This window comes from Oxyura jamaicensis, chromosome Z (genome assembly GCF_011077185.1).
Source record: "Oxyura jamaicensis isolate SHBP4307 breed ruddy duck chromosome Z, BPBGC_Ojam_1.0, whole genome shotgun sequence".
Lineage (NCBI taxonomy): Eukaryota > Metazoa > Chordata > Aves > Anseriformes > Anatidae > Oxyura > Oxyura jamaicensis.
The window spans coordinates 74,752,621-74,766,122 of NC_048926.1; the positions used below are offsets into that span (position 1 = coordinate 74,752,621).

Here is a 13,502-nt window from a genome sequence, read left to right on the forward strand (position 1 = left end):
GGAACATGACAATGCTTAGAGAACAACTACATAACTCTGCATTACCTGCTGATTCCTCAGAAGATATTCAGAGAGAAAAAAAAGTCTTTTCATCCCATTTTGCCCATTTTTCCTTGTCCCTCTCCACTCTTACTTCTATATGAGATAGAAAGGAAGGAAATCCTACCTTAAGGATGGATCTGACTCTTGCTGAAGCGGTCAGCTACAAGCAAAGGGGTCACCTCAGATTTGAACTGAAGAATTGTGTTTAAAGTACTTGGTCGCATGCCCTGCCAACCAACTACACTTTACTACCACAGAAGCTATGGTAAAAAAAATATTGTTGCAGTGTGTTGCACAACCTCATACACAGCCTCAGTACTCAGCCTAAATAAGCTCTCTTCTGTGAAGAACCTTCACAAAGCCACTTCTGACCACCAACTACCCCCCCCCTCCCCTCCCTAAGTTGCACTAGCCTGGTCTCTGTCCCTTAGCCCCTCCAGAAAAATGTAACCCTCTGCAATGCAGGAGTTCTCCCATAAAGTGGGAATTCCTGGCTTATGTGTTTGTAAGATCCCTTCTTACTATCAGTGCTAAGCAAACACATGCTGAAGTAGCAACCTGTAACATCTGGAGGCTTTGCTGAAGTGCAGTTCTTTAAAAGAGCCTGACACAGCCTGCTGCTGCTGCCAGAAGAGGAGCAGCCAACAGTGAGATTCTTTCAAGAACTGCCTGGTACTCAGTCTCTCTGTGCATGAAAGTGAAACTGCGTTCCGTATCCTACTGCTCCAGCCTCTTCACAGTTTCAAGTGTTTTACCACCTTGAGGAAGTAGAATCACTGTTTCTCTTTCTAAAGGACAGCAAGGTCCATTCATTGTACATTCTGGGAGGAAAAAGGTCTGCCACTCTTCTGGTTGTACATTCCTTTCTAATTGCATGCCCTTTTTTGAGATCTTTTGCCACAAACAAGGCTATCTACACTTGATGATGAACAAGAAATCTTAACTGCAATCTGAAGCAAAAAGAAAAAAAAAAAAAAGGTAAGCATGATTACATTGCTGCTTACTGGACCCAGTAAGACTTAAGATTTTTAGATCACTGATTGTAAGCTATAAGATCTACTTCTAAACAGCATTTGATTTTAATTAGACAAGTTCACATAATAATTAATGCTATCTAAAAATATCCCTTTTTTGTTTGTTTGTTGTTTTTTTGTGAGTTGGAGCCAAGTATTCTGCACTAATGTCTTGCACTTCTGCAGAACATGAATGATTGAGGGATGCAAGTGACAGATGGCAAATTTCCTCTCTGGCCTAGGGATGCATAAGGCACTGCACTTTCTATTTCAACATGGGAAGCTTCCCTAAAGGGACCCCAAAGGTAATGAGAATAAATCAATTCCTAACATCACTGGAAGTGAATTTTAAGACCTTACAGACAGCTTTGTGAATGAAGTATCACATTTACAGACTTTGGACTTGTTACCTTTAATACTTGCCTGTATTTCAGTCTCAGGGGCAAAACCCAGACAAATAACCGCTGTAATCCATCACCTACATCTAGAGGGATAGGTGGTAAGACGTAGGGGGACAAGAAGACAGTACGGAGTTCTACACAAACCTTCTGGCACCTAGGCTGGGACTGCCATTACAGCGCTCAAGTATGGAAAGGAGCATCCCTGACATGTACTAGAAGAGACAGGAATAAAAGTAACCCGCAGCTATCTAATATACCTCGGTTTCATTAAAGAGATGTTGGCAGAGGATGCCTCACAGCCTGCGGCTGGTATGCTGTCTCCCAGTCAAACTTCTTGTGATCACATTACTTCTGTTCTCATGGGCTTGAGCTGTGAATACAAGGTGGGCTACTCACTTAATAAAATTGTTATATGAACAGGAATGTGGCTGCTGACATTGCCAAAATGAACAGAAATCACTAATGAATACCAAATGTCCTTGCCTTCATGTACCCCTGTGCCATGACATGGCCAACAGCCCTGCAGCCCCAGTGGGGGAACTCTGTCAAGTGTTTTTGGCCAACCAGGAAGAAAACGGGTACTCACAGAAGTGCTGTGTTTTTAATATGCTGCTGCATTTTGCAAGGCTGTGTGTCTTGAATTCCCTCTCAGCAATAAAAGACAGCAACATCGTGCACGTGTGTTTTTCTCCCCTCAACTCACAACATAAAAAATTATGAGAAAGGGCTTGCAAGGGATTGTATAATTTGATCCTCGTTATACTGAGGCAATGCCTTGGACTCTGAAAAGAGCTCAAATATCTGCATTTCAGAAAGCAGTATTTTTTGCCAAGGTGACAACAGAAATAGGACTAGAGGGCCAGAGCATTTTTAGGTATAAAAGTCAATGACTCCATGACATAAGAATGGAAGACCGAGTGAAACGCCAGCTTAATTATATGTAGCTCTTCTGATGTATAACCATGAGGTATGGCAAATTCTCCTTATGTTCTGTGTTGACACCAAAATACAATAAGGCTATCCAGCCTACCACACTCCTTCTTGTACTTAAAAAATCCAATCCTGTGAGCTGAGTTACTTGAAAGAGCAAGTTCTGAAGCATCTCATGTTCTTGCAGGCAAATCCTTCTTGCAGGCAAATCCTTCTTTCATATCTTCTCTCTCGAGGGCTAAGGCACCTCTGTGCCAAAGAGGTAAAGAAGATGCAGAAGATTTAAACTAGTTAGCTGCTGGTTTTAAAGGTACCAGAGCTCCTCTAGAGTGGCCTGGGCTCCCCAGAGTGAGTCCAAACACTGTCACTACTGTAACATGCTCTGGGCTTGTCCTCTATGCTGTTAAAGTTACTGAGCAGACTGAAGTTCCCAGGCCTATGCAGGCTTTGCAGGATGTTCTGCAGGCAGCAGCTGGGCAAGATGTGAAATGAGGGTCAGGAAGAGAAAACATAGTAAGAGGCCAACACTTTCATCCAGAGCTCCAAGGGTTTTTATGCAGACATTAAACTCAGAATACAAATACATGCCTTTAAATTAATGTGACTCAGAGAGTTCCCAGTCTACATAGATGGAGATGCTTCTATATTGCAGCTGAATGTTGATTTTTCCTGTCTCTCCCTAGATAGTTTTTAATACTACCTTTGCGTATTTCCAGATAACAGTTTTTCTGGGGGAGCACAGTAAGAATGTAGTAATTAATCTTTTGTCATAAAACCATAAAAAATGTAGCTGAAGGGAAGCCTGAATTCAGGCACTGTGCACTGTTCTGTGAAGCACTCACCAGCCAACAGACTGGAACTAAGAGCAATAATTACTGTGAAAAAAAAAAAAGAAGAACATGTGGAATTAACAGCAATAAATGTAGGAAAGTTCTCATACTGTATCTTCTGGTATTATTGTTTGAGTAACAACCTGTAACCCACAAGGAGACAGAAGCTTTGCATGGGTGTTTGCTATAGCATTTACAAGGGAACACCCTTTGTTTGAACGTCACGGGCCTAAGATCCAATTATTTGTTAGCTATCCTCAGAATTTTTATTTTGCTCTCATGGAAAAAAGAAAGAAAAAAAAACACACACACACAAAATGGTAGATTTGCCTCATGGCCAGGAGAAGGAGCCAGATCTTAGTTATTACAGTAGGGTGAAGCTTTGCACAAAATCAGTACAGGTGCACATACAGATGGACATTTTGTCAATCTTATACACTTTACACTAATGAGTAACTGTAATGTAGTGCTTAATGATTTTTTTCTTCAAATCCGTCAGTTTCAGACTCTAACTAAATCACATAACTACAATCATATTATATAGTTAACTAACCTCTATAAAAATAATCTTCCTCAATTCCACACCCCATACACGCTAAAAAATCCCTTCATTCTTCTCATTCTTACAAAGGTAAATAACAGAAGAAAATACTTCCTAATTTTTAAAAATTCAGACTGAAGGGAAAAATAAAATCAAATGTTCAAACTACCTACAGATGTGGTCCCTACTAAAACATCTGCATTGGAAGTGTGAGCTGCTGATCTGGCTTTGTTTTGCATGGTAACAAATTAAACCCAAGGGTTTTGGCCTGAAGAGGTTCCCATTTCTGTGGAGAGTCCTGATCTTTGTTTTCATCAAAACACCAACAAAACCAGGAGAAACCAATTTCCTGTTTGATGAAACTGATCTGTGTTGCTGCTTTCGCATTCCCAAGGGGTCTTGTCACACTCCTCCATGCAGTCAGCACTGCTTCTGGGTGGGAAGGTTGGGTCATCTGCCGTAAATTTTGGGATGATAGAAGAAAACAAGGTGGCTTACAAAACAGCAGATGAAACTGTTCCCATCCATTATTGGCTGCTGATTTTCTGACAGACAGATTAAGCCTATAAAGTGTCTGCAACCTATTTGCCCTAATTCTGCTCCAAGTTGAGTGGGTTTTTACCCCTCTTTCATCAAGGAGTTTTTTGTAGCACGCTCTTTTTGCTGCCAAGCTGCCTTTGTTGGAGAGGTACCAGAGTGTGGCTGAAGAAACAGACAATGTGTGCAATGGGAAGAAGGCAGAAGCACAGCTGTAGAAGACACAGACAGAGGATTTCTTCCCTGGAAGTGATTGTGAAATGACCTGAGGAACCTGCCAGATAACTTTCCACAGAGACACTGGGCAGGTCTGAACAGAAGAGGCAACAGAGAACCCATCCCATCTCTTCTTGCCACCAACTTTCTTCCCTTATGATGGTGGTACTCAGATGCAGAGAAGACAGTGGGAGGAATGTCTCTATGACTGTTTGGGTGCAGCTTTGTGCAGCTTTGCTTTTATATTTTCATTTTCCTGTTAGCTGCATCTGGGTAACTCCAGAGCAATTATCAGAAGACCACCTCCGAACACTTGCAAAATGATTTGAACTATGTTTTAGACAAAAATACGAGATTAATACTGCAAGAGAAGTAGAAAATATTGCTTAAAATGCTAAAAGTAATAGTGCTTGTTCTTACAGAATACTTTGAAATATTCACTGGCCTAGGTATGGTGAACACCACAGTGTAAGTCAAGGATTTAAAAATAAAATGAAAATATTCCCACACTCCATGTTCTATGGGAAACTCATTCTGAGAGCTAAAAGTCAAATTCATTTGACCAAGTAACAAACACACCATGTGCACTTCAACCAGCTTCAGATCCAGAGACACAGAGACTGCCTGATTTTGTCACAGTAACAGTTCTATGTTCCAGTCTGGTTAAATGAATCAGTTTTGATAAGGTTTTTCCAGAGCAACTTAAAGATGCTAGGAATCCTGACACCTTGTCACAACCTCACAGGTACAAAAGCTAAGGCTAAATCTCATGAGTAACTTGTAGCACGATTAAGTCCTGGTAATGTTCCAAGTACTTCAAAGTTGATGCTTCAGAGCCCATTTACCCTAGGATGTTTTCCCACCATAAAATCTCCAACAGTGAACAGTGTAAAATCAGAGTGGAGGTGAGACAGCCTGCTTTTTATACTGTCTAGGAACTCATGGCCATGCCTAGGCTTAACACTAAAGCTTTTACAGTCTTTTAACTAAAGGATAAAGCTACCTGTGCTGCATTTACACTTGGAGCCTTCATTGTGACAGCCACCTGTAATGGTTATGCTGTGGCCAGAGCACAGCTTGGGCACTCCAGAAACAGCCTAAGCTGGGTCAACACAGAAAGCTGGAATCTATTTCTAAATTGTGTCTATTCAGAGCATGGCTTCTGCTCCTCTCAAGCCCTCCATATGGCAGCTTTTTCTCCTCTAATTGCACATAAAACTTTGGCCAGAGATTTTATTTGCATGACAGTCTGAGGTGACCAGGACAAGCCACTTCCATGGTAAGAAAAAGAAGGGAAAATTGTGCATTGCTTCCCAATTTTATGCCACATATATTTCAGAAATATCTCCATACTTAGTACAAAAAAGTCTGTTTTGAATTTGAAACTTTTTTTCTAATGCCTCAGATGACAACTAGTTGGAAAGGGTGATACATTTTTAATGTTGCACACAGATGTAGAAATTACCTCTGTTTTTCTGGTCTGTACATGCCAAAATTCAGTTGGGGTTTTCATCTTTACCCTACAACTTCACATTTAAAGAACTCCCTCAGAAACTGTGCAGATATACAAGGAAAACTTTAAAAGTTAGTGGGTTTTGCTTAGTTTTAGGGTTGTGTTTCTTCCCTACTGTTCAGTCGGAAATGCAAAGGAAACAAGCTATGTGGTGCAGAATTAGAAAAATTATGTACCAATTAATCGCCATTATCCACACTAGCTCTTGTATTACATAAATTTTTTACTTTTGCAAAACAAGATTTATGTAAGTTGGTACCTAAGGCCTGGGGATGAAGAAAATAATAAGTCACCCACTTCCAAGAACTCAATCCCAAATTCATTAACATTACTGGAAATACACCTAATTCATTTCAAAAAGGTTATTAAAACTGAACATGGCTAAAACCCCACCAGTAGCTGCACAGGTTATTTGTTTCACTCAAAAACCTTGTATCAAATTGATCAAGCAAAGCTCCCTTTTTACACAGTCATTGGTTAGATGTTAAAATTTTCCCACTTCTACAGTGGTTTAGAAAGCTCACTGTCTAACTTAAGGGTTTATTAAAGAGTTTTTCTGGTGGATTGAATCTGGATTAATATTCCAAATTTTTGCTACTTTTGCCTTCAAAGACAAAGGGAAGCAGATCAAAGATTTTTTACTACTATAAGAATTTAATAATTGACAATAATAATTGGCTTTAATAATTGACAAAACCTGTTATCACTTCATACCTACTGTGTTTTATGAACCTTTTCTGTATCACCCTGCACAAGGACTGAATTCAGCAAAAGAAGCTCCCACTGCCCTACATTCATGAAGCAGGTTGTACAGGTCACAAATAAACTAGTTTGGTGCTGGAATCTACTTAAAATGCAAACATACTCCTCCATCATGCAAGACATTATTCATCTTTGTTGAAGTCATTCCTGCAAAAGAAGCCCCTCCTGACAAGAAGAAATTACTGCCGTAATGCTTTTGAATTACCTAAACAAAGTACTGTATCTCCATTGTGTGTTCCATTCTGAGAAATCTTAGAACATTTCAATCCTTTTATCCTCAGCCTTTGCTTTGTTTTGTACCATACCAAGCAGGAGAATCTCTATTTGAATTTCCAAAAGCAAAGCAGGAAATATTGGACTTCAGGGGCAAAATTTTTGAGAAAGAAGATTTCAATGTTAAAAATTTTGAAGACCATGACTGCATGCTTCCAGATTTATCTTCCAAATAAATTATCTATAACAAGCCACTTCTTTTAGTCTTTGTGTAAACAATAACTACAAATGTTTTTACATTATATTCTGTAAATATTATATAAACATTTTTTAAAGAAAATTAACTTACTAAACTTTCATGTCATTGCCTATAATAGCACTTGTTGTTTCCTAAATCCACCCTTTTCATCCACTTGTCTTTCAGCATATGTAAAAAAGAGATCCATTACATTTCTCTTGTAGTTACCCATCATGATGTTATGATACCTTCAATAGAAAAACATGCTCATTTACTTTTCTTCTGTATTTATCCATCGTGATGTTATGCTCAAATTGTTACCCATAAAGAGCCAAAAAGGGTTCATAACAAAAAGAAAAAAAAAATACAAATGCCATCGAGGAATGGTTTTGCCGGTATTAATTAAACATCAATTCATTGTTGCTTAGTCATTGGTATTTTGCAACTTTCCTTTGTTTTAGATTCCTGCCTTCTTGTTTTCTCCTTTCATGACAGCCAGTGATTTTAACACAATATAATCACAGTGGAAACTCTGCATATTATCAAAGGCAAAAGAGGCTGCAACAAAAGGCTCCACCTGGGAGAAGTATTTTTTTAAAGAATAAATTACAAGTTAAAGAGTAACATACACAAAGGTATCTCAACCCCCAAGGGTGACAGAAAGAGGATCATGATTGCAAGGTAATAATTACAGGAGCATATCCCTGACAGCCGTTACTCTTGGAGAAAGGATTCTCCAGGCAAGCTGTGCTGTCTCTACAGTAGAGTAGTCTAACTCCAAGTCTCTCCAAACTGTCCAGGTTTTGTAAACATTAATTAATGCTTTATTAAGCATGTATACCTCAACTTCTTTACCCAGCTGTAATCTCAGTTCTTTCAGCTCATCTAGTTTAAAATGTTTATTTGCTTCTTTTTGCTTATGCAGATTTGCAGGTTTATATGGCACAAGGAAGCACAATGCAGCCATATGATATTTCCCTTGATGAGATGCTCCTTCTTCAGTTTGTCAGTTTTCATTGGCTGCAGGCCTCAGCAGAAGCTTTCAGTGAGAGCTATGCTCCAAGAGTATTTTTCTGATTCAGAAATTAAAAACAAAAGAGAGTAAGGGAACCAAAACAAAATCCTATCTAAGACACAGATTCAATGGATGACAGAATGAAATGGCACTGCCATGTGAGACAGCAAGAAACTAAGTTCTAAGATGCAGAAAATCTGCAGTTCTGTCAGCTTTTAAAGAGAATTTCCACATAGAGTATGACAAATTCAAGATGGCTGACAAAGATTCATTAAGCCAGAACACCTGCAGGATAGCTAATGAAACAGTTAAAAAAATGAATGTGGAGAAAGGGTGACCTGGCTTCCAGGCAGGGAGAAGCTCCTAACAGAAGGGAGGTAAGAAAAACACATCATGGCAGAACAGATGTTTTGCTTTCTTTGAATGGACCATTCCAATCACTACTGGAATTATCGTTCTTCCTATCTCACTAAAAAAAGAACTGCTAGTAAGTAATATACTATGCAAAACTTGTGTTTTCTTTTTTTTTTTTTTCCTTTTTTTTTTTTTCTAACTAGAGAGCTGTCCAACTCATGAACATCAGGCTTTGCTTTGCATTCTCAAAAGGAACATTCTGGAAATCTCATTAAAAACAAGAAAAAAAAAAAAAGAAAATAGGGTCCAAAATCCAAGAAATCATAAAATGCAATATGTAGACCCCCCTGCCTTGCTGGACCTCCTGCATTTCCTTGAAATTCTTCTCAGTCTTTCAGTGAATGTGTTCTGAGTTAAAATTTAAAAAAAAAAAAAAAAAAAGGGAGAGAGAAGAGAAGAAAAAGGTCACAGTTCACATGATTTCAAATTTTCCTGGAAATGTTTTTTACAGATCTAACTGATGTGCTGTTTTGTAGGCAAAACTGCTGGCCTGATGGCAATGCAGATGATAACTAACAATGCTACATACTCATAAAAACTGCAAAGCCTAGGTAAGCTACTGAATATTTATATATATGATGAAATTCTACATTTCAATAATTATACACATGTAGTGGACCAAAATTAAAAAAAAGTAAGGAATAACTAGCATACCATGTAAGTACTATATTTACTAATTCTGCCCTGCCAACTGTAAGTCATCTTCATGAACACATTGTGCTATAAAAAATGTGGTCCATGTGTTCAATAAAAGAAATGACTGGCTGTAAGACAGCAGTTCCCTGCCCTCCCTGATACCTGTGGTTCTGCTCAGGAGGTAACCAATTAGATAAATGTGACAGGTGTCATCCTTTTTCCCTATCATGAATCTGTAAGGTCATTAGATCCATCAAACCACTTGCCAAAAAAGAACCTCATTCTCTGGAGAGTCTCACTGAAAAAAAATGTGGAAAAAGGCTATGTAAAAGACGTATTACCTAGCTTCCTAATACAGAGAAGATACAAATGGACAGAAGATACAGCTGGACATTTTAGCTTTCCATGGAACAAGCAGTTGCCTTTAATAGCTCGTCTTTTTATTGATGGAGTGGAAGACCATGAAGGTCACAGATATATTTTTGCTGACATCCGTATTTTTGTTTGGTTGCATTTAGTTTGAAACTTAACATTTGTAATCAAGGAAAGGCAGGAGAAAAAAAAAGTGAAGACTTATTGAAGAAAAGGTGTTTACGTACTATACAATAACTGGGACTGATTATGACAAGGTCTCTGTTCTTCCTCTTTCTCCCTTCTTTTCTGCTAATTGTCACAGATGTCCCTGTCTGCATAAGGCTCATAATGTGGGCCAAGAGGCTTTTGTTTGGTTTGTTTTCTAAAGTAGAGAACAGTCAGTCTGTTCTTCTTTCTATGGCACATCATCAACAATATTGCAAAGAACAGGAGGTGGTCACTGAAGCCAATTTCTGCTCTTCAGCACAAAGCATGTGGCTCCTATTTTATTTTATGGAAGCTTTCTATGGTGTTTTTTTCAGGTAATGAGGAAATTAAAGTACTGTTATGATTTGTACATAGTTATTTTGGTGCTTCACATTTAAAACCATAAACATCAATAAAGTGGCATAATGCAAAAGCATAAGGCCATACAGAAAATAACAACAGAAAATAACCAATATAGCAAAAGTAACAGATACACTACAGAAGAAAAACAATTTCCCACTTTAATGAAAAATTGTTTAAAAAATACTTTACTTCATTAAGTAAACACAGGCTAGTATGGTATCTGCATATTTAACCAATCAAATGTAAGTTCTGTCAACGTAAACTTGCCAGAAGTCCTCCTGCTCATTATACACAGAAGAAAAGTAAAGAGGCATTCTTAAGATTCCTTGTCCTTTACAAATCCACAGCTATCCTCAGCTGGGAAATGTTAAAAAAATGATTTTGAATCCTTTTCAAAAAAGAAGATTTCAGAATGTCTTTTTCATTTAAAGAACACATGTTGCCTTTTGTTTCTGTCTGTCTTAAGGAAGAATAAAATAGTCGAATTGATCAGACATATTTAAAAGAACAAGCTTGAGTTACTCTGGTCAAACTCTCCACAAAATATACGTACGCACCTTTTATCTTCACACAGAAAGCAAGTGGCTGCAATCATAGTTTTATTTCAGTGTATCTAATACCAATCCCTTTTAAAAACTTACCTTACGAGCACCTGCTGATTGTAACAAAATGAAGCTTTTCCTCTGCAGTTGTCAAATATCCGTAAACGTAAGTCAGACTTTTACCATTTCTAATGGCACTCAAAAGGCAAGCTCACCCATGAAAAGTTCCTTTTGTATAGAAAGGGTAACATTAACTTCTTCAGGAATAGCTCGAAACAGTATTTAATGACACTGATAGAAACAGAAATATTGACTTTATTTTGGTCAGTAGGTTACTAGGACATTCAGCTGAGGTGAACAAAATGGACTAAAATTCCAGAAGAAACTAAAAATGAAAAATTGACTTTATAAAAAAAATAGAATTACATCTGAAAATAAGCTGAATGTAATAGCTTATCTTTGTTTGGAGTTAAGTGAACACACTGGTAAACTCTTATCACTTACATAAAACGAGATTCTCATCCAATGTGCCAGTGACTCTACTGCATTCCTCTGCTCATCTTGCAATCAAAACCCCACCGATTCCTGAATACTTACCTACTTAATTTTAAGCAGATAAACATAAAGATGCCCAAGAGGCACAAGGAAAATTAACATTTACCTTGTGATAATCCTTAAGGAGCAAAATAAAACCGATAAAGCTTCCCAACAGAAACACTGTAGTATCTCAGTCGTTTCTTGCACTGGTGGCAGGCAATACCTTTCCCCCATTGCAAGCTTAGGTGTAATCTTTTACTACTCCTAGTGCAGGAATACAGCCATCACAGCCTCCATTAAAACATTCCTTAAAGGCATTCTTCAGCTTCTAGTCACAAACCTGCCTGTGTCTATTGTCTGAGCAGAGCTATCAACTCTCACAAGTTACATCGAGAAGCCTTCTGCATGTGATGAAAATCACATTCAACATAAGCAGCACAGCACTCAAACACAGCTATACAACCACGATCCATAGATTATGTGATTATGCATGAAGAGTGTAAATGAGAATACGAGGATGTAAAATCAATGTAAACACTGCATTTTGTTTCTAGCTGAGAAATACTTGATTATAAGTACTCCTTTTATCCAGCTCACAAAACGTAACAGAGTTCAGATATACTGACAGTTTTGGCATTTTTTGTCCCATATGCACCAATGGAGTTGGACAAAACCTGCTTATCTTTTTCTGCAAGCACAGTTTCCCTTCACTTCTTATAATCACTGCAGTATGTGAACAACTATTTCATTAGATTATCTTGACTGCATGAAGGCTTTCAACTGAACTCATAAATGTCTGTAAAACGAAACTTCATACTGAAACCTGCTATTTATCTTTTTATCTATATCCTTATTAAACAAAGGCATCTGGTATCCCCCAGAGCTGAAACACAACTCCACTGAAGACCAGTGGCTCAACTTTCCCTGCTACTTCCCTAGGAAATTCTATCTATTAATAAAAAAAATAAATAAGCTTGAAGTCCTCTGCCTAGTAATACAGCCTTGCTTTCATCTTTGCTTATGAACAACTTTGCAGGGAACTCAGAGAGCCAGAATTTTGCCTCCATGTTTTTATCCTGACATGCAATAAAGGGCTGTGAACTGTTGTTATTTCAATTGTACACTTTAAATGAATACTGTTAAAAGCAGTACTATTCCAAAAGCAGTAACAAGAACTATCTCAGTGAAATGTGATGACAACTTTCTGTTTAGCAACCAAAATGCCTTCTTCCTCTTTAGTTAATGGAAGTCAACATGAGAGAATTAAAGAACATTTAATTGACTGTAGCATTCACCAAGTATTTATCCTGCAAAAATGCACATAGACAGCACCTCTCCAAACAGGAAAGTTTATGGAATTTCAAAATGTGATCAGTAAAATTCATGATGGAAAAAATCACCAGGAGCTCTTAAATGCAGAAGATACTACTTCAGATTCAGTAAATCTGCAGTCAAAATATTTTGGTGAATGCCATTTTAGGTGATTACCTTTTCGGTGATTACCATTTTTAATGTGTCTGAACATTTGATCTACTCTTACCTTTCCTGGAGATCTCTTTTGGCTGCTGCTGGAGGGAGCAGGGTGAGGTTGACTGCTACAACTCTTACACGTTTTAGCCAGAAAGTTTTCCAAAAGCCACAAATCCGTTCTGATTCAGGTTCATAATCCCCAAAAGAGCTGACCTCCCTAGACTGAATTAGCTACATATCCAGGGCACACAGAGAAGAAACACAAGCACAGAGACATGAGACTCACCTGTGCATTCATGCTGTAGTCCTTTTCCATAGTATCCTTTTTCACAGATGCACTCAAACTGGCCAGTGTGAGTGCCACATTTACAGCTTGCCATGATGTCGCAGCAGTTTTCATTTGCCTCACAGAGATATGAACAATGTGATATATCTTCTTGGATATAACTGCCAGAGGGCAGGTCTGAAATTATATCAATTTATTAACAAAAAATCCAACCCCAATTACCCCCCCAGTGTCACATTATGTCATTAGCGTAATATTAAAAAAAAAAAAAAAACACTTAGGTTCCAGGTCCAGTTCTAAACTGTAGTGATGGCAGCATGAAGTAGAACATTTATTGACATAAAATGTAAATAAAATAAAATAAATGGTGTTCTTATTCTGACAAAATGTTCTCTGAAACCAGTGATGCAAAAATCCCCAAGTTTTCTCACCTGGCTTTGCT

General features: G+C 38.0%; 1 protein-coding gene across 3 annotated transcripts in view; it reads right to left on the reverse strand.

Moving 5' to 3' along the window:
- SVEP1 (sushi, von Willebrand factor type A, EGF and pentraxin domain containing 1) overlaps nt 1-13,502 on the reverse strand; it is a 124,960-nt gene that overhangs the window by 90,965 nt on the left and 20,493 nt on the right. For all 3 annotated transcript variants that reach the window (XM_035310327.1, XM_035310326.1, XM_035310329.1), the window contains exon 3: nt 13,061-13,237. In XM_035310327.1, the coding sequence (XP_035166218.1) occupies nt 13,061-13,237 (177 nt within the window). The remainder of the gene's footprint in view (nt 1-13,060; nt 13,238-13,502) is intronic.